General features: G+C 35.7%; 1 protein-coding gene across 20 annotated transcripts in view; it reads right to left on the bottom strand.

Moving 5' to 3' along the window:
- Positions 1-21,734, bottom strand: part of NRXN1 (neurexin 1) — a 676,327-nt gene that overhangs the window by 596,570 nt on the left and 58,023 nt on the right. For 17 of the 20 annotated variants that reach the window (XM_077781934.2, XM_085577079.1, XM_085577093.1 and 14 more), the window contains exon 3: positions 1,473-1,490. The exons of the other annotated variants lie outside the window; for them this stretch is intronic. In XM_077781934.2, the coding sequence (XP_077638060.1) occupies positions 1,473-1,490 (18 nt within the window). The remainder of the gene's footprint in view (positions 1-1,472; positions 1,491-21,734) is intronic. 20 annotated transcript variants of the gene reach the window in all.

Below are 21,734 nucleotides of genomic sequence, written 5' to 3'. Positions count from 1 at the left end.
GCTGTGCATAAAGGAGTATGTGAAATGTAATTGAACCTCCTTATCTAGTTATATTGAAAATAATTCAAACTTTGAGACTCATGTTGACACTAGTAAGGGTTTTATGCACAGATAAAATACAAGATTAGGTAGTTATTTCTAGGCTTTTATGATTTTCAGCTAGAATTTCTAGCCTAGTGTTGTTGAATACATTTTTATCTCACATTGAAAATGAAATTTTATTGATGTGTACAAGCATAACAGTGCCCATAAGTAAAGCACCAGAATTGTTTGAATTTTCTTCTCCTTGGGAAAACATATATATATATATAAAATTGCAGAGCATCATCTATGTGCTAAATCTGAGCACCTGTCTTCACCCTTGAATACAGCAGCACAGAGAAATGAAGCACCAGAACCTTCAAGGTTTCTTGAGAAAATCACCCCTGAGCAGGCAGGCAGTGACCCATGGTGAGCTTAAACCTGAACGAACTCAGGCCCCAGAGTGGCTCACAGGAGCACCCTGGGTCAGAGCCATGCCAGGACAGTCACTTTGCATATGAGTTATTTTACAAAGTCCTTGCTTTTAAAATAGCTTTTAAAATATTGGACTGGAGTAAAATGAAAGCAATTTTTCAGTTTAGATAAGTAAACAAATTTTTTCAAATAAATAATCTTTTATCCAGTATGCAAAGTTTCCCCCCAGAGAGACTCTTAAAGACATTTGTACCTAAAAAAAAGCACCTGTACTTTTTGGCTTATAAGCAAAAACACTTTAAAACTATAATATATTTGCATATTTTACCAGCTAATAGATTTACTTACCAATATTCAGGATAGATGGCATTGTGCCTTAGTTTCCACTGCCCTATGCCATACTTTCTTAAAATGGACTTAATTATATACCAGCATAATTATTAAAATCACATGCTGCTTCTTTCACAATGTCTAAAAGGCAAGTGCATTATTCTGAAAGGTTAGACATAAAACCTCTTTTCCTAAAGCTTTGTGCTGTAAAGGATATTAGAGTAAGCAAGGTTTGTGGTATTAAAGAGAAAAGCGCTTTCCATTTTCCTAAGCAATTAAAAGGAATTTAACATGCATTACTATTTTATTGGGAGAATTTAGGCTCCACATCGATGGGACAAATAGTTTCTTGAAGTGTTTTTCATACAGAACATGAGAAGAAATAAGTCCTGCAAACCTCCAGAGAGGTTTTGGATATGGTATCAGCCACATGAGTAAAAAGTTCCGTTGTTTTAGTGGGGATATTCTGGAATTACAGCAATAAGACCAAGGAGCTTTGCTTGTGTTCTGTATGAAAAAATAAATCACATCTATTTCATAAACTTGTATGCCTTTATGGGGGAAAAATATAACTTACCGTACTGAATGATATGTGTACTTTTATGACATTAAGCAGAAGGAAAAAAAAAACCACTGAACAGAGGGGAAAAACAAGAGCTTAGGAAAATAAGGTAGAAAGCACCCACCTTCCACATAGTTGTCTTCTGTAAGCACATAACAGGGAAGGAGAGAAAAGGAAAACATTCATTAAGCAGCATGCAGACTGGAACTTGCCATTGCATGTCTTTATCATGCAAGGCATCAAACACAACATGCAAGTGCTCCATTGCTAGAGTTCAGAGGGAAAAACAAAAGCACCAGGGAAGCAGTGTTTCCTCTGCTTAACAAAATGTATGTGATATGAAACAAAATACTCCTGCCAAAGTGCAAATATTGTACAGGATTTAGTGCAGCTCTTCGTACATGCAACTATTATTATTGTTAGCTATTAATCAGAAGGTCGCCTTGTAAGACTTTTGTAACTATATATTTTAAAATTACCAGTCATTTGTGATAGTACTAAATTCATTTAATACTACTTTCCCATTCTGAATTTTCCTGGATGATGATGTAGATGATTTTAAACTTCAGATAACTTAAATTATTGAATGTGCTGTGAAGATGTTACCACAGGCAGCATGGCTGATCCTGCAGTCATTTGAGAGGCACTCTGGTCATTGGGTCAAATCTCCAAATCCAGCAGGGAAAAATTGGAACTTAAACTGGGTGGAATGAGTCAGAACTGTTGGATCATGTCCTACAGAATTGGTCAGCATCATTGCACGTTGTAAACTTGCACATTGTAAAAAACAATCAATTCTCTGCCTGGTACAGTCAGCAAAGGCCACAGCAGTGCCAAGGATGGGTTCTGCCCCCCCCCCGATTAAATCAAAGGGCATTTTGCCTAAGGAAAGGCTGCTATCAACAAGCAAAAATGTTTACCATTGTTTATACCCAACCCAGCATCAATATGGGGCACAGGAAAGAAGGTTCTCCCAAAGCTTACAAAGTAAAAGGGGACTAAGAAATGAGTCTCAGTTAATAAAGTAGACAGAACTGAAAGCTGAGAAATAGGCTCAGTGTTGTAAAACCCATTTTGGTGCCTACAGTCCTCAGCTACTCCACTGGGAAGGTGATTTTGAGGGATTATTTCTCTGATCATGACTGAGGAGCGGATAGGAGAGAGAAAATGGGAAAGGTAAAATAATGAAGGAAAACCATCACAGAAGTCAAGGAGATGGATGCTGTGGAGCCAACAGAGATGGGGAAGGGTGAAAGCACAGCAGTCTGACTGCCTGAGAGGTCTCCTGCTGCAGTTTATGCCATCTCCACCAGCTCTTCCTGGGGAGGAGCATGCAGAAGCCAGGACAAAATTGAAGGCCAGTTCTGCCATTTCTCATGGAGTCATCCCATAGGAATAATGCCTTTTCATGCCTTTACTCATTTTGATATATTGTAACCCAATAAACAAATAAGACAAGTTACACAGAACTGGGCTTAATGATATTTTTTAAGCACAGTGATTTCCTCCCAGAACGTGTCACTTATCGTAGTGAAAAGCCTTTATATGTTAATACAGAAAGCAATGAAAAAGGCCATCAAAACTCAACAGTATTCCAACAAATAATTTGAAAAATTTGCCACTCAAAAAAAATAACTGCCATAAATGATGAATAATAAGGGTTTAAGGGTTTAACTGTACAGTTAGATATTATAATTCACTTTTTCCACTCACATTCTCTAAATCAAGAAATAGAATAAAATTCACTGAGATAATGAAGAACACCCATCACAAGACAAAGATATTATGTTCTATATACAATGTAAATAGTGATATTTGGATGTGATATTTGTGCTAAAAATGTGGTATTTGGAGCCGCTCTTAGCAAAATTTTCTGGAAGAGCCTTTTACCTTTAATTGCATACAGTAATTTCCTTTCTCTAAGTAAAAAAAAAAAAAAAAAACCACCAAAACTCAATGAAAACAAATTAGTTAATTCAATTGTTGCTTAACTTCAGGCTCTTTCATCTAATTCTGGTTATCACAGTGTTAATATTTTGCAATACCAACATTGCCATGGAATTCTTTTTGGTGGCCATGTTTAGCTTAACATAACTTTTGTAAAACCAGTGTATTAACTTGCTGACAGGCAAGTCTCACAATGTCAGACTCAAAGAAAGGGCTCTGAAAATTACATCATAGGCAGGATCAGATGGTTAAACTCACATGGTTATAGGGTTTAGCATATTTGGTTTTATATAATGACTCCTCCTCTTAGCAAAAATCAGTATGCCTTTTTTGATGACTTTCACCAGAAAGATTTATACTAGTTGAACAGCTTCCCCTAAATGTCTGATTGATTAGACTTTTAGTGATAGCAAGTTAAGCTGTCAAAACATTTTGAATTAAATAAAATGGAAAAAGTTGAATTCCCACTCTGAATTAAGCAGTGTATATTGCCAAACCCCTATGCACTAGTAAACAGCAACTAAAATTCATTCCTCCACAGGTTTTTGTCATCGTAAGTTAAACCATCTTAAATAGTTTTCCAATCTAAGAAAAAAATTAGTTCAGCTTCTTTATGGTACTTTATGAGGCTTTTACATTAGATTAGCATTGAGCACTTTAATTAAGGTAGTTTGCTTGTGATGGCTGATATAATTCCATATCACTAACACTTCACTTGGCTTTTCTGATTACCATTTTCTAAGCATGGCCTATTCTAAGCAGAATCTAAGAAGCCAGAAGGCTCAAATTCTAGCCTTGCTGTTTTATTCATTTTGCTTACTACAGCCACTCTTAAAAAACAAAACAAAGGGAAAAAGAAAGATCATTGAAAGCCATGTATACTATCAAGTCACAGTTCAGAGGGAACAAAAAATTTCCTAATTTAAATCAGGAGTAACTGCATTTATGTCATGAGATTTGCACTGGTGTAAAATTTCTGTACCTGGAGGAGAGTAGAGCCATACTACACATTATTGTAGCTGCTGATGATTCAGCCACACACAGAATTTACCCACATTTCTATCCATCCACTCTGAGGGACCTGATTGTCTACTGAGTAGCTCTGTTGACAGCAGCGGAACCCAAGGTTTTTAAGACCCAAAATGCCAACTCCAAATACTGCAGGCAGTGGCACAGAGCAGTTCTTTCTTTTTCTGCACTAGCTGATTGTGCCAAGGACTTTTCACTGAAAACAAGTGACTTTATCTTCAGTATTCTGACTTCAAAGAGATGTGGGGATTTTTCTATTTTTCACATTGCACCAAGCTCCTCTCTTGAAGAACTAGAGAGATCTTATCCACTGCAAATGCTTATTTCCAAGACCTTCCCCCATGCCCCCCACCAAAAAAAAAAAATTAATTTCCCTGCTACTTTCTGTGTTTGCAACCTAATTCCTCCAGCCAGTCTGCTCTTGGTACTATGTGTGTAATCTGTTGACTGTGCATATTGAGCCAAATACTGAGTTGATTTAAATCTGGTGTGACACAGTTGAAATCAGAGGAACTGTGCAACTTACACAGGCTGTGAATCTGGCTTATTATCTCCAGATGAATTGTCTCAGGCTGTCCCTACTGGACTGAGAGCAGATTCTGCTCCATATTTTATTTTCAGCAAAAGCACAACCAATTCTTATTATTTTAGCATATCACTGTGATTTAGTGATATGAAAATGGGAATCATATTCTTACAGTACATTTTTACTAATTAAAGAATTATTTTAATGTTCAGTGATTCTTCATGGAAAACTTAATTTTGTTTTTTTAACTGACTCTTTCTATGTTTAGTGGTTATTTCTGCTATATCTTTTCCATGTACTAAAGAATTTTCACCTTAGCCACACAATTATGTAAGACCTGTATTTTCATGACAAACAGAAGAAATAGTAATTAGTATTTTGAAATTACAAAATCAGAAACAACACTATAAGAAATAGCCTATTAGCAGAGGGATTTTTGTAGTGCTTTTTCTTTTTCTCATGACAATTTAGTTTGCAATCACATTGCAGCAAGGAAGGATATAACATACTATAGACATATTTATGAAATTTTAAAAGGGATTCAGAAGCATGGCAAGTGGGGAAATAAAGCTATATTATGAAGGTGTCTTGCGACAAAATAGATATCTAGAAGCTTAAGATACAATATTTTGTTTTTCTCAAAGAATAATACATAATTATACTTCTCTTTAAATTTATCTGCCAAAAAAATTGTACTTAGAAATATCAGTTCAGCAGGCAGCTTTATCTGTGGAACTGCTCCCAGCATTTCTTGGATGGTGTGATTTAGCCTGTCCCATCAATTTCTCAAATTGGTAGAGAAATTGGTTTTATTGATATGGGGTTCAAACCAAAATATTTGGAAAGGATATGAAAAAAAGAAGGATGTTATGCGGTATGTTATAAAGCATGTCATATAGTCAATAATGATGAACTAAAGCAATATATTGAATATCCATGGTCATGGGCATTGATCTCTCAAGTGCTGTGTATTTGACAAATTCCATTAGGATTATTTGCATTTTTTAGAAATTACTTTTGAAACATGTACTGCACATATTGATTGCCATTATTGACTGTAATTATGAATAATCAGAAATGGATTATAAAGGTACCTGGTACTCTGATTTTGTTGCAGCCTGCTTGGTATTGGGTAAACAGGGTAAGAGCATTTCCCAATCCTGTCGGGGTTCTTAAACAAAACCTAGAAATCTACCAGAATCTAGGCTCAGGAGGGCTCAGGAGCTCCTACATTTCCACATTAGATCTTAAATCAGTGTACAGCTCCTCTTAGTCTCCATGCAGCTTTGGATAGATCCATTCAGAAGACTTTCCAGTGCAGTTGGTAGAAATATGACAGGGATTTTATTGTTTTTGTTTTGAGTGGAAAGGAGAAATTTCAGAATAACAGGAGTTTGGGCCCATTTTAGTTTCATTCTCTACCTCCATCTCCGTAAGGATCCCTTCTTTTCTGGATTGCCCAGTTCAGGACTTGAGAGAAAGGCGAGATCCCATCAGGAGCACTAAACAACTGCCTTGACTGAAAATAAGTACAGGGCTTTCTGCCAAATGAGGATCATTAGGACACAATTAGATGTTGGTTTTTTTTAACCAGCTTTTTACAAGACAAAACCATCAGCACAAATTCAGTATGCTTCTGTAAATTCTAGTAACATCCATGAATTTATTCTAAGTAAAACCATCTTTTCTGGACAGTATCCCAAGTGCTTTGAAAATGAAAAAAATGACAAGATCATTTAAGTTAAGCTATGTGTAGATGAGCTCCAAGGGTGAAGCAGCAAGTCAGGGTGCAAGTTTTGAGTGCACAAGCAAAGAAATAATGAACAGAAATAGAAAATGGAATTATTTTTGTGGCATAATTAAAACTGTTACCATGTTAATTCCAATGTTCATATATTTAAAATGAAGTAAAAAATGAGAGAGGTTTCAGAAAAAAAAACTTTCCCCACAGTCATTCACGTCATTAAAACCCTAAGAAAACTCAGCAACCATGTTTTACAAAGAAAGCCCTATGATGGTCAATCTGTTGAATATATCCAAGATAAGGTAAAGAGGTGTCTGAACCCAGTATATAACTATCAAAAATTCCTGATAGCTTAGGATATAAGTTCTTTCAAACAGACAAAGACTGTCATAAAGAGTCAGAAAAGTTCAAACTGAAAAGAAGACAAAAATAGTCAATAAAGATAAAATAAGACTTGGCAATTCTAGGAAATTCTTCCCTGAAGTCTTAAGCCAGAGATTTTTTCTAACAGAGATTGTATATAAATTATTGCTTTTGGACTGCCTTGTAGGAATCACTGGGAGAGATTCTGCCTTTTGCCATTTAGGAGGTCAGGTTAATATTCTCATAGTGGTACATTCTGGACAGAACTCCTATGAATCTATGAATTTTCTCTAGTTAAATGAGAACAGAAACCAAGCATAAACAGCAGCAAATACTTTGACACCCTGTTAAACAGAAAAATGTTCAAATAAATTGTTTTCTCAGAACCAATCTCTGCATCATTTGCAAAAAGTTTTCACTGAGAAATATTTCCTATGAAGATTTCAAATATAATGGGTGAAAAAAACAAAATGATTCAAACAAATATCTATTTTCCCTATGGTTCACAAGAGGACAGTATCTCCAGCCACAATTTACTTCTGCCATCTGGTATATTTTTTATACATAACTTCTCTAGGTATCTGGGAAACAGATGAGAAACAGAATTAAAATCAAGACATTATTAAATCAATATTCTTTCCAAGGCAAGACTTTTTTTGTGCTATTTCATTCCTGTGCAGATTTATCGCTTTTCTAGTGCTTATTATCACAAGTGTATCAAACATGAAGACATTCAACATTGCTTTATTTTTATGGTATTAATTAATGATGATTTTATTGTTACATATTTTTAGATACTGCACATCTGAATGGGATTTTGTGTCCTTGGAGCTATAGGAGTTGACAAATAAGCACATCTTTGATACTTCCATCTCCTTGTTCTCAGCTGCTTCCTGAAAATGACAATTTTGGAAAGTTACTTGTTCTCTTCTGTCAGTAGTTTTTATCATACAAACTGCTACAGTCTTAGTGGAGAGATCATGTATATATATAAAATGACTGCTTTTTAACTGTATTAAAATCCCAAGAAATTTTACTTTGGCCATATTTTCCTACCTCATTAAACTTAATTTTTTTTCTCCAGATTTGGTCTTGCTACTCTCATATTTACTATACTTATGACCTGCCTACAATACATCAATAAATAAATTTTCACCAGCCACTGGGACAAGCATTCCTGACTCTCTGTCATGGCTGTAGTAATCAAAACTAGGAAGCTTTTTTTTTTTTTAATAATTGCATTTAGTAATATTAATAGAGGTAGTGAAAAAAGAAACAAATAATTTGCATATGTGAAGGTGAATCAGATAACCACACTCCTTCCTCAGTATTTTAATTTCCTTGTATAAGTAAGAAATAAAACACAATTTAAATCTATGTATTTTACTCAGTAATCAGATATTCTTTAAAAACTGCTACTCTTTTCCTGTTGATCCTCAGGAACTATTTCTCTGGATTTGAAAAATTCAATTTCCCCTGGAAATCTCCAGGATTTACACACTTTACCTTGCTTTGTGCATTAGGACCTCTTCCCTGTAATCCCTAGATGTCTTATTTCCTATAAAAGAGAATGGATATACTAACTAGAACTACAAACTGACTGTATGTGGGTCACTTTACAACTCCTCGTTTATTCTTGGGATTATTTTTACTCCTTTGGATTTTTCCTCAGTTTCGCCCTGTTGGCTACATGGCATGAAAATATATTTTCAGGCTACTCTTATCAAAACCTTTCATACAGAATTTAACTTTCTGGTTGGCAGAAAGCAATGTCAAGTACAGATTATGTTCTATGAAAGTGATGTGGGGTGACACAGATACTTCCATTTCAAGAACACCCATTTTGAAATTAATTTGAGAAATTAATAATGCAACTTATTTCAATACATTCTTTAATAAACAGTTGTGAAATGAGGAATAAAGAATTTCTGGGATTACTCATGCTTATTTTGATGTATGTGAGAGTAGAAACATGCTTGATATTTCCTTGTTGCACTGTGCTTTGTCGATTTGTCCTCTTGGACAGTCAATTATGTCTAATAATTTGCAGCCAAGAGGCTGCAAATTCAGGTTCAGTTACTATCAGAAGAAATCAAATCCCTTTCCAATCATCCTTTCAGCAAAACTGGTCTCTTAGACCCACTAATAGAATAGGATTAGCTGAGCTGACAGAGAGTAAAAATGCTGTGCAGTGATTGAAAGGCAGAAGCAATTTTCCAACTGGATGGCAGCTTTATGAAGGCGATGATCCAGTGGATAACATCAGCAGGACACTCAAAGGAGGAGAGGTCATGGATTTTGTCCATGAGAGGAATATTATTTTAACACAATACTTCCTAAAACTTTTCTACTGTTTTTTTTTTTTTTTTTTTTTATTGTACAGTGTACTGGCAGCTATCTACACTTGCACAATCTCGACTGTGCAAATATAGCATTTCTCCTTTATAGAACTTACTAAAGAGTAGAGAACATATGACTGCACATTTTGCCTATCTGAGGTGTTCACTCAGGCCCTGACTTTGTAGCTGGATATTTGTGTCTTCCCAGACTGGTACAACACCAAAATTAGCAGGACAGCACACAAAGCCAGCCATATTTTTGCATTCACACACTGTCTTTATTAAAAAAAAAAGAGAGGAAGGTTTATGTGCTATCCTAATGCCATGACTTTGACACAGGCAGCTGAAGACGATTTGTTATGAAGTGTTCTTGAGAGTTAGTAGCTAAAAATGTTGAAGACACACTGTACATAAATAAAAATAGAGTACCAACATTTAAAATCATTTTGTTGTATAGCTCTTTTGCTCACCACCAGGAAATTTTCTTGGCTACTACTGAGATTCATTTGTGATTGTGAACTGAGCTGAAGCTGCTTTTGGAAGACATTAGAATGATATAGAACAAACCTTCTCCTCATGTAAATGTGAGTTTCCTCTGAAGTGAGTAAAGCTGTACTCTGAAAGTCAGCATATGTAACTGAGTCCTTAATTTGAAATCAAATTAAAATTTAATCATAGCTATCTGTGACTGCAAGTGAACAAAATAGATATCTTTATTTTTTTACTAAATGAACTTAATTTTATCCTTTACTAGCCTACACTCATTTCAATCATAATGCTGAATGTTATTCTGATTAATTAGTTGTTATAGATAATGACAATCTAATTATAAGAAATTTTAAAATTAAAAAAAAATCAACATTTCTTCACTTAAAATCCGGTCATCCTTAGCTAAAGTAAGAACTGATACATTTCTTCTTTCCTCCACAGATTTTACAGAAGCTACAAAAGTTTTTTGTAGCTATGTGAACACCTGAATTGAGCTTCCATGAGTTCAGAGTATTTATATGTATTGCAACAAGTGACATGCTTCAGAACTATTCTTGATTTTCATTAATGACTTTGATATGAATTAGTTAAACTGTTATTTTCTTGGCATGGTTATATATTGTTACTTCTATAATACTTCTAAGTGATATAACAAACATTCAGGCATTAGTTTAATATTGGTGAAAAAGATGTCTCTGAGAAGGAGAAACTGTATCTGATGTGTTTGTGCAAACCCATGTTATTAGGGTGAGTACACTGATTTATCATCTATGACAACACAAATAAACACATCTCAGAACAACACAAATAAAATTTCTAGCAGTAATAGATAGTAGCAAATAGTTCAAAATAGTCCCATATTTGGGGTTTATAGAAATAAATCCAAGACAGATAGTTCTTCTCTTCCTAAGAGTTAATCAGTAGCACAGAATCACAGAATCACACAATGATTAAGGTAGAAAAGGCCTCTGGAGGTCATGTGGTCCAATCTCCCTGTGCATGCCATAGAAGTTTATGAAGTTGGTCAAGCATGACTTACCCTTGGTGAAGCTATACTGACTACTCCTGATGATTTCTCATCCTTAGAAAAGCACCTGGAAATGATTTCAGGATTAGCTGCTCCATCTTGTTCCCAGAAAGCACAATGACTCTTATCAGCCCGTAGCTCCCTGGTCCTTCTTCTTGCCTTTCTTGAAGATGGAAATGACATTTGCTCTCTTCTATCTCTGGGAACTTCTCCCATTTGCCATGATTAATTGAAGACTATCTAGAGTGGCCTCACAATGACAGGTGAGTTTCCTCAGCATATATGGTTGTATCCCACCACATGCCATGGACTTACATATGGGCAGTTTGCATAAGCATTCGCTGACATGATCCTCTTCCACCAAGGGTACATCCTCCCTGGTCTACCTTTTCCTTTTTTACTCAGGGACCTGGGATTCCTGAAGGTTGATTCTGCTAGTAAAGGCTGAGACAAAAAAAAAGGCATTTGTTGCCCTGATTCTTAAGATTTTCTAAAGCCTTCTGAGCTTACATTCTTGTAGAGAATTTTCTCACACAACTTTCTGTAAACAATCTATTGTTTTGCATTCCTCCATAGAGGCAGAGAAATTTGATGCACTAGTAGTTTGTCCAATGTCATTGGAGAGGTGGCACATTCGCCCTCCAATCCACTGTCACCTTTGGAAAAATATAAATGTTAGAGTCAGAAAATAAACTTTCTCTTTTTCACCTTTGCAATAGCAGTGGCTCGTGTCATACTTTCACGTGTCCTATAGTGACAAGCATTCAAGACCTCACTCTTTTTTGTGTCCTGTGTCTCAATGCCCCGTCTTGTGACCAATGGACCCACATTTTCCCTGGTCTTTTTGTCAGTAACGTACTTATAGTAGCCCTTCTTCTTGTCTTTGACATCCCTGGAGAGCTGGAATTCTATTTGGGCTTTGGCTTTGCTCACTTCACTCTTGAATGCTCAGAGGGTGCTTCTGTATTCCTCCCAACTCTACCTGTCCTTGTTTCCAGCCTTTTTAGGTTTTGTTTTGTTTTTTTTTTGTGGGGGAGGGGTTGGAGGCGATCCATAAATATTAACCTGCTTTCTTGGACCCTTTTTTCTCCAGGGCCTTATCCCATGGGACTCTTCTGAGCAGATCTTTGAAGAGGCCAAGGTCAGCTCTTCTGAAGGCAACTGTTGTGAGCTTTCTTCTCACTCTTTTCTGTGTCTTCAGAGACCTGAACTCCACCATGGTCATGCAGACAAAGTTGCTTGATCTTCACATTCAGAATGAGCCCCTCCTTTTCAGTGTATGTAGTCCAGGAGACTGTCTCTCCTTATTGACTCTGCTCTTATTTGGAGGTGGAAGTTACCATCTATACACTCCAGGAACCTCCCTGACTGCTTATATCCTGCCATGTTGTCCCCTTAGCGGACACCATGGTGGCTGACGTTCCCAGTGAGAAGCAGAGAAGCAGGACCTGTGAATGTGAAGCTCCTCCCACCTGTCCATAGGCCTCATCTGCTTGTTCTTCCTGGTCAAGTGGATTATAGCAAACACCTTCTATAATGTCATTTTTGTCAGCTCTTGAAGTCTTCCTTATTACCATTGCTGCTTTCAGAAAGAAATTGCTTGGATCTGTATCCTGATGTTAATCTTCATTCACTTCATACTTTTTCCTAAGCCCACATTCCCTTCAGTATGGGCCACATGAAGTTATTTTTTGTTTAGTCATGCTGTAATGTAATTCATGTATCATATTACATCAGCAGGGTAGTACGCTGCCAATGAAAATGTGGGAAAGCATCTTTTCCACTTTTAGCTCCTTCATGGTGGGAAAATTGATTAGATAGCATAAAAAAAAACCAAATAAATAAAGGATTAAATAAATAAATAAATAAATAAATAAAGGATTCTTTAGTGAAGAACTATTTCTGGTATAAAACTTTGTCAGAACATATTCTAATATCTTCTCACAAAAACTCTTCCTCACAAAAAGTTGTCTCTGTGTTGCCCTGTAGTATAAATGAAGGGAACAGTAGGGAACACTGTAATGACCTTTCATGGGACTGAGACAAATAGGATCTTAGAAGGAAGTTAATGAGAACATCTAAACGTAGAGCTATAGAAGGAACTACATGGGAGACATAAATATTACTGATTCTGTAATATGAATAAATATATCTAATAGAATATGTTCTGAATGTATTTCTTAGATTGCATTCTTTTAAGGTTGCTTCTTAAGCATGCCATAAAATGCTTTTTCTTATTATTTAAAGCAAAATTTTAATAATAAAGGGAAAGCAAACTTTCCAACAAGAGAAATCCTGCTCTGTAAGGTAATTGCTGGCAAATAACAGAAATAACTGCTCTGTAAGGTAAATGCTTGCAAATAACAGAAACCTTGTTTGATTGTTAGTCCATTATTGAAATGAACACACCTGCTTCTTAGTTTTAATTCATGAAGAGGAGGAATAATTCTGAGGTTCCCAAACTGGAAAAACTCCTACATTTAAACCATAATTAAAATTTCTTTCCGGCAGAGAATTTAGGCCATTAGGCAATTCACAGAATTACAATGATGAAAGCAAGTATCCCACATCATATAACTTATGTACTTGAGCAAGTTAACAAACCTCCCAAACAAAGCACAAACATTTCTTGCATATTTTTTTAAATCATATTTTCTGAACAAAGAATCTTTCCATATACTAAGAGAAAAACTCATATTTGAAGGAGGTAGAATTTTTATGAGTATATTCTCAATACATACACCACATCAGAATATGGACATTCATGTAATAATAATGCTTTATGCAATGTAAAGGGTGTACAGGTGTCATGAATGCAGCAAACAGAGTGAACAATAAATGATGTGCTATGGTCCAACTCCTCATACCAAAACAGAAACAATCTTCACATTGAACATAGGAACAAGATTTAACTTCACTAAAACAAAACTCCATAATGTCACATCAAGCCAAAGGACAGAAATAGATCACACTGAACTGCAGGATAAGTCTCTTTAAAATTCAACAAAACAAAAACTAATGCATATGAAGGTGCGGAATTCGAGAAAGGAGTATCAATTAATAGGATTTCAATGATTTTTTTTTTTATGTTCTTTTGTATAAAAGAAATAGTTTAAGGAATTTGTGATTATAGCTTATTTCAAAACAAAACTATAAAAACTGTACAAAAGCCACTAACAATACAATTTAAATTATTTTCAATTGTACAGCCTTTGTAGCAGGTTAAAAAGTGCTGGATTAATTTTCTTGTTCTGCTTTCTGCAGCTTAAAGCGAGTGCTGTCTTGCTTTATGAAATGCATGTTAAAAGTGTCAATTGTGAAGAACGTCTAATGCTTGTAAATAATTTGCTTCTAAGAATAAAGAAAAAAATCAAAGCACATTTCCCAAAACATGCTTTTAATACATGGAGAGCAGTCAATTCATTTTACTTTCATTAAAACAAACCAACTCACTCTCCCCAACACCCATTTCTCTCTAAAAGTACCTTAGAACAGAAAGGTCTCAGTTGTCTTTCTTTTATCACTTTGAATGTGCTTCAATATTCTATATTGACAACAGTAAATTTTCATTCAGTCTGCATTTTTAGCGAGTTCCCACAGTTTTCTGTAGTGGGCCAAATTCTTAAAATACACCACCTTCTGGTTAGGGCATTGGCACAACCCTTAAACAGCACTGATATTATATTGCTCTCTCGCATAGTGCATCATGTGACATTGGTATGGATTTAAAAGACAAGTAAAAGATGCACCCTAACAATACTACAATTAAATTACATAAAAAGGACATGTCATTTATATAATGTCCTACATTATGTATTTTTCCTGTCCTCAGTCATAAGCAATCTGATGAGAAATGTAAAACTGAAATACTCAAAACATGTAAAGAACTTGTAAAAAAAAAATATAAGTGAAACAGAAATGGGGTCGGAATCGTTCCTATGACACAAAATGAGATCCTCTTTAGAACCCATTCAGGTGGACAGGAATGTTTTCATTAATTTATACAGCTGAGCTAAGACCTGAATTGCTCCATGAATTTCATAGTTTACCTGCTGTGCTGCTACTCATCATCTGCAACTCCCATTGAGACCTCAGGCTGAGTCACTGGAACACAATGAGTTCACCAGTCCCTCTCTCTGCCAGGGAAGCATTTCTAATCAATAGCTTTTAGTGCAATGGAAGTTACCACAAAGCTTTCAAGATCTGGGTTTATGTTGTAGTTAAAATGAGCTTTGTGCCATCTCCAGTGCGTAGTTACTTCACCAAGCTGCACATTATAAATTAGGTCAAGGCTGTTTGTGCACATTGGTATTTTAGGAGATGAAACAAAAGCAATGCTGAAGATGTTGATAACTATCACATGGAGACCATCTTTGTATGTTTGATTTGTCCCTACATACACACACATTCAGATATATATTTAGATGTGATTGGAGACAGTAAAAATAGGTCAAATAAATTTTTCATCTAAATTGATTTGAGTGAGTATGCAATGGGAAAGTGCAGATTCTGATGGAAGATATGGCTATGTAAATCTCCACTGAGACAAGAGAGCTACTTCAAATATATGCAGACTGGTTTAAGTCCCTTATAACACAAGTTCAAATCTCTGGTTGAAACCCCCCTAAAATCATTTAAAAACTGAATTCTTCTCTTAGAGTTGCATCATTCAACTACATACACTTTGGAGTTTAAGAAGAGTACCAAGGCATTTAGAAAAAAAGATCTCATACAAGCACTGACTATGTTTTTCTTATTCGTCAAACTTTTGTACAAAACTGCTATAATAACAAACAATAAATAATGTAAGCCAAATCCAGTGAAGAGTGGAGCACAGATTTGATTTCTGTAGGAACAACACATATTTTCTAAAGTCCCAGGTTCTCCAGGACTGAAGAATAGTGTTTCACATGTGCTGGAAGAAAACAGCAGTACAAAGCATAACAGAAGTTCACTCTGTAGCACTAACAGCAGCCATGCTTCTCTGAAGTGAGATAAATGCCTCACTGGAAATTTCAGGTCAAGAGGAACATTGCAATGGGATTACAGGACTGGACTGAAAAGGCTGGAGATGGCATATAGAGTTTAGTCATTGTGCAGCAGTGATGCTCATTTGGTATCATTTACATATAAAACTGATCTCACTTGCATATGCAAATTGATTATACCCTCCTTGAATTTGATACTTTCCTTAGCAAACAGAAGGATGACATGCACGTTAAAGAAGAAGAACAACAATAACAACAACAATGGGAGAAGAATTAAAAACAAAAATGGGGGGATATAAGGAAAAAATAGCAATTTCTTTTGGGAAAACTAAGCATGTAAGAGCTAGTGTAACTTAGCACAGTCCCATGAATCTCACTGACCTTGAGAGGCTTTTCAGGAATCAGTCCTTACACAAATATTTTCTGAACAATTATTAAGCATTGAAGACACCTTTTTTCTTTTTCCTGCTCACAAGCAATGATTCTTTTTTCTTTTTGTATACATTTTTCTTAAACAAATATATTTATTGGAGCCAATTAGAGGAAAGAGTACTGATAGATCAGTTCTGTTTGTGTATATCTCTCTGAGCAATTCTCATGGTCATGTGAAATAAACTACACTAAGGTTGGTTGTTTTGTGCTTGGGGTTATTTTTACATATTTTATTTGAAAAATGAGCTGTAATTCAAGGTTTAGGTAGGAAAAAAAATATAAAGATAACTACCTTTTTCCACCTTCAAAGAATATTCAGGGCAAACTATGAAAATTATTGTGATTCCCTATGCCATTTGAAGTCTTTGCCCATTGTACAATGCACAAGGAATTATTGATAGCTATAAGATGAAGCTGGAGGTCAGTCTACCAGTCAGGCCTAGACTACGACTAGTTGAGCTGATATCCAGGGGAAAAAAAAATTACTCTCATTCATCAGTGTGAAGGAGCACCCCAATGCAATTGTTCAGAAAGCATTTGGCTGAACAGTCTTAAGTTATAGAGAGTCTTACTAGAAATGCCTCAAAAAGAATTCCTAGGCAATAGATTTTCTGGCAGGCTTCTCTAACATGGAAAGCAAAGTAATAAGTGAGTATCATTGTCCTTAGTCTCCAGCAGCATCTCCCTCACTTTGAGATATGCGGTTAATGCAAATCAAGGCTGATGTAAGAGCAGCAGCTTAGGCAAGTACACAGTTTTTCACTATGAAATTTGTAAACTTCTGTGCCCAAATTTGACTTCCAGTGCAGTATCAACAAATCCTGTCACTGTTATATATTGGTTTATGAACAAAATTCTAAAGGGCTAATACAATTTGAATGGAAGGCAAAATATTTGTATAGGAAGTGAAGAACAGAAACAGGTGAACTGAGGGGTAAAATAGGACGCATTACCTTGCTGAACAAGACCCTTTCTAGAAGAGATGATGTGAATATAAATTTACATATATTATGCAATATCATGTATTGTGGCAGAGAGATCCAAAATATATTTCAGTAGATTCTGGAACTCTAGCCCACTCATTCTTCATATGTATGGAAAACCCCTCCCCCATACAGCCCTCAAAAAAAACCCATGCAGGAGTTACACAGTACCTTGAAAAATCAGATTCTGAGAAAGCATTTTCATCCCTTAGGACATGAGCATCACTCCTCACAGAAAATAATCACATAGCTCTGATGTTATGAAAAAGATGGAAATGACAGTTCACAAGGCTACTAGTAAACAAATATCAAGAGGAAAAAATGGATCTTGCTCTCTACAGGCAGCTACAGATGTACTGTGAATCCAGTGTGGAAGCAAGCCTAAGCATTTAATCTTATTCTGAGGCTATATTTTACAGGTAAACCTATTATTTTGTTTTGGGGAGAAAAAAACTCTTAATTTGTTCTTCTTAGGGTTAATTTTTGCTCATTCTACTTCAGCTTTTCTTGTTTTTTCTTTTTTTTTTTTTTTCCAATTTTTGAAGTTGGATCCCTAAAAATATCTCTCAATTTTCAGGTGGTTCTATACGCCTGAGCTTTGAGCACCAAGCTTATAACTTTGAAAGGAGAAATCTTTTTAGTGCACTGTTGAAGTACTCACACTTCATTAAGCAATGAAACCTCTCCATGGTTCTACAGCAAGTTTTATGAAAGGACCTCAGCAGTTTATGCTTAAAAATGCCTCCACACAGAAGACAGAAAATTTGGTAGTTAATATTTCTGTGCAAGCAGAAGTGGTGCTTGAGATTTGTGTGAAAGGCATTTAGTGCATCTAGGAATTCTTCCTCTCACAGCTGAGAAGGAGAAATAGGGGAATTTTAAATTGCTTCAGGAAAATTGCAGAATAAAAACCATGGTAGAGGAGGCTAGGCTTAGACATACAATTCAGGTAGGTGATGTCCAGATCTAGGAAAGATCAAGTAGGAATCATAAAAGACATACAGTATTTTACTGAAACAGGAGAAATGTTTAAATTGTGTTTAATGCTGCTTCTTTAGACTATAATATCTGTGAAAGTTGTTGCCATCTTTTGCATGGATTTAATTCTAAAACTCTATTTTGTGTAAATAGGTGAAAATATGCTGTGCAGAATTTGTGACCTTATTTTATTCAGCTAGGAAAATAAGGAGGGAAAATTCCCATGGAAATTGTTTATTGTCTAAACTAACAGAATATTCTGAGTTGGAAGGGACTCACAAAGATTGAGTCTAACTCTTTAATGAATGGCCCATATGGGGATTGAAGCTTGACCTTAATATCACCATGCTCTAAATGTTTGCTTATTCTAACATTCTTGGTTGTTCCTACATTTAGACTACCTTTTGTTTTTAGCAATAGTACTATTTGAACTACTATTTTTGCAATTCTTATCATAATAAAAAGCAGTAAGTAGGCAAAAAGAGACCAGAATCTTCTGCACCCCAGATACGTATACTTATTTTTAGGAAATGCCTCCCAAGTGCAAATTTAATTTCTTGCAGATTTTCCCTTTTCCCTTTAGCTTTATGTCTCCTGTAGAAAGAACTGTAGATTTAATATGAAGAACAAATGTCAAACAGAAGAAAATAAAGAAGACTTACTTTTTTTTCCACCAAGAGGAAAGTTAAAAAATCTCTTCTTATCAAGCGTAATAGAGAAGGAATGTTGTTACATATGCAGAAAAACTTTCTCAGGAGAGAAATATGGAAGAGAAATATTCAGTTCAGTTGGGTCCAAAACTACAGGGTCTTCAAAAAGCAACCAGAACAACAAAAGCACCACATATTATTCATTGCAGTAACATTATGTGCCAAAACATCAAGCCACTTCAGGAAAGAGGTAAATACAAACAATTCCCTTAGACTTCCTCATCTACCTCTATACTACAGGATCTAAAACTCAGAGACACGAGAAACAGACAAGTTTCACCAAAGGTTGTTCCAGACTTAATTCTGTCATTTCTTGGGCTACTCATGACCCTGTAAATTCCAAACCAAGCAAACATAAATAATGTTTGTATTGCTGGATTCTTTTCCTATTTTCTAATCATTCTAGAAAAACAGTGCCATGGCTCCACTTTTTTCTACCACCACAATCCTCTCTCTTGTCCCTTCCCTTTTTCCAGTAATGAACTCCTGCTGAAACCCTCATTCTGTGGTTAGTCAACATAGAAACAAGAAGGATTTTTCTACAACCTGACTACTGGGAGTAAGAAAGGGGGAAAAAAACCCAAAAACCCAAGTAATTTATAACCTAAAGGCAAAGATATTTCATCTTAAAATAAAATAATCACATACTGAATTATTACGTCTACTAGCAGTTTTTGTCTTTAGCCTTTAGTGTGGAATATTTAATTCTGTGGCCACCAGCTGTTAAGCAGAATATTTTACCAGGGCTGTATCAATGTAATTAAGTGTGATGACAACCAGAACCATCTTTCTGTCTTAGTATAGGATAAACTCTATGTCAGTCCATAAAATATTTATCTAATGTCTTCTAATCCTGCAGTCCCATTACATCTATTTCAGAGTTTCACTATTTGCATCATTTAAAAAAGATCTTTCTACTGTTTAAATTTACAATTAATTGATAAATACCCAGATTATTTATTTCCTTTTTATACCACCCTTTACAAATCTGATCTTTGCCATCAGGTCCTCCCTCAATCTTTTTTTTATTTTTTTGCTTGGTACATAACCCAACTGTTGGGTTTTTTATTTTGTAGTTCTGCTTTGTTTCTGATGTGCAATGGTTAAAACTGAATGCAGAATTCCAGCCTTGAGTACTGCCCTGAGCAGAATTGGATAATTACTTCACCGTGTCTTACAAGATGTATTTCCATTTACAAGAAATAAAATGTTCCCTAGATTTTTTTACAACTTCATGGCTTTGCTAACCCCTGTACAGAATGTGATACATGCATACTCACAGATCCTTTTCCAAAGAAACAGTATTTCACCAAGTTTTTTCTACACCATATTTTTGCTGTCCATAATTTCTTCCTACGCCTAGCACCTTCCACTTGCTTCCACAGAGTTTTAACATATCTTTTGGTCCTTTTCTCTAATTTGTCAAAGCTGATTTTGAATTCAAAGCTTGCTCTTGAATATGTGGTTTCTCTTCCCCAGCTCTGCATTATCACAGATTTAATAAACTTGCTCGGTGCTCCACCATCCAGGCTGATTAAAGGAAAATAGCAAATAATTGATTCCAGGAGGATCACCTTGTGGTTGCTTTGTCCTTTCACTCTGACAGGCAATTACTGGCAACTTGCACAGTTATCCAGACAACTTTGCATGCAATTTACTAATTTAGAAACTTAATCTAGCCCAAGATTTCCTAGCTTACTTAAGAGACTATCGTGCTAGACAGTGTATAAAATACATTAGAGAGTGTTAAAGATCTGTTTAGTACTACATGACATCTGCTGCTTCTTGACAATCCCTAACAATTGTTGAAGAGTTTGTTTATTGTAATTTGTTGCTGACCTACTGATACTCATCTCTTTCTTGCCTTGCTACTGCTAACAAATAATTTTCTTGATTATTTGTTCCAAAGCCTTCCAGGAACTGAAGCTAGTCTGGTAAACTAGACTTTATTGCAAATTTAAAATTTGGCACTAATGTCCCTCTCTTTGAAAACATCATATGCCTTTAGGAACAATTCTTACAGGAAACTTCCAACAGAGGTTAGATTGCCTCTGGGCAGTAGTCTATTAAATATCAAGGTGCATTTCATCACACAATGCTCATTCATGTACTACATGGGTATCAAGGTCCTGAATGAGCTGAAATGTAAAGAATGGATCATGTTCATAATGAATGCTTCAAATACTTATGCAGGATGGTCAAGCACATGATAAAGAAGCTAAGAACAAAGTAGGAATAAAGAATGCGTATATTTTGCTATATATTTCAGAAGTTTTTTAATCTGCATTGAGGCATTTAAGTTTGTAGCAGTCAAAGTACATCTTTTAGGTCATACAATTGCACTGAATACCTGCAAAAAAAAAAAAAAAAAAACATGTACCTGACCTAGCAAAGAATAACCACAGTTGTGTGTTGGGTCTGGCTGAGATGGAATTAACTTCCCTACTTCCCTGAATTTGTGACTAAAACAGTCTAAACCAAATCTTTGTCTGGCCCTTATGCTGCCACCCAGTGAGAAGGCTGAAAGTGGAAAGAAGCTGGGATGAGACACGGTCAGGACAGCTGACCTGAGCTGCCCAGAATGATACTCTGTACCACATAATACCATACTCAGCAACAGACCAGGAGGTTTTTCCTTCAAATGCAGCCATTGCTGAAGTCTGGCTGGGCATCAGTCTCCTGAATGAGAAAATGGCTGCCTCTTCTTTACTTATTTTTTTCCCATCTATTCTTCACTTATAAAACTGTGCTTATCTTGACCCATAAGCTTTTACCTTTCATATTTTGTTTTTCCTACTCTGTCCCTTCCCTGCTGATGGAAAGTGAGGGAG

The sequence above is a fragment of the Lonchura striata genome, chromosome 3 (assembly GCF_050655825.1).
Source record: "Lonchura striata isolate lonStrDom1 chromosome 3, ASM5065582v1, whole genome shotgun sequence".
Classification (NCBI taxonomy): domain Eukaryota; kingdom Metazoa; phylum Chordata; class Aves; order Passeriformes; family Estrildidae; genus Lonchura; species Lonchura striata.
This window is presented reverse-complemented; position numbering and strand designations above follow the sequence as displayed.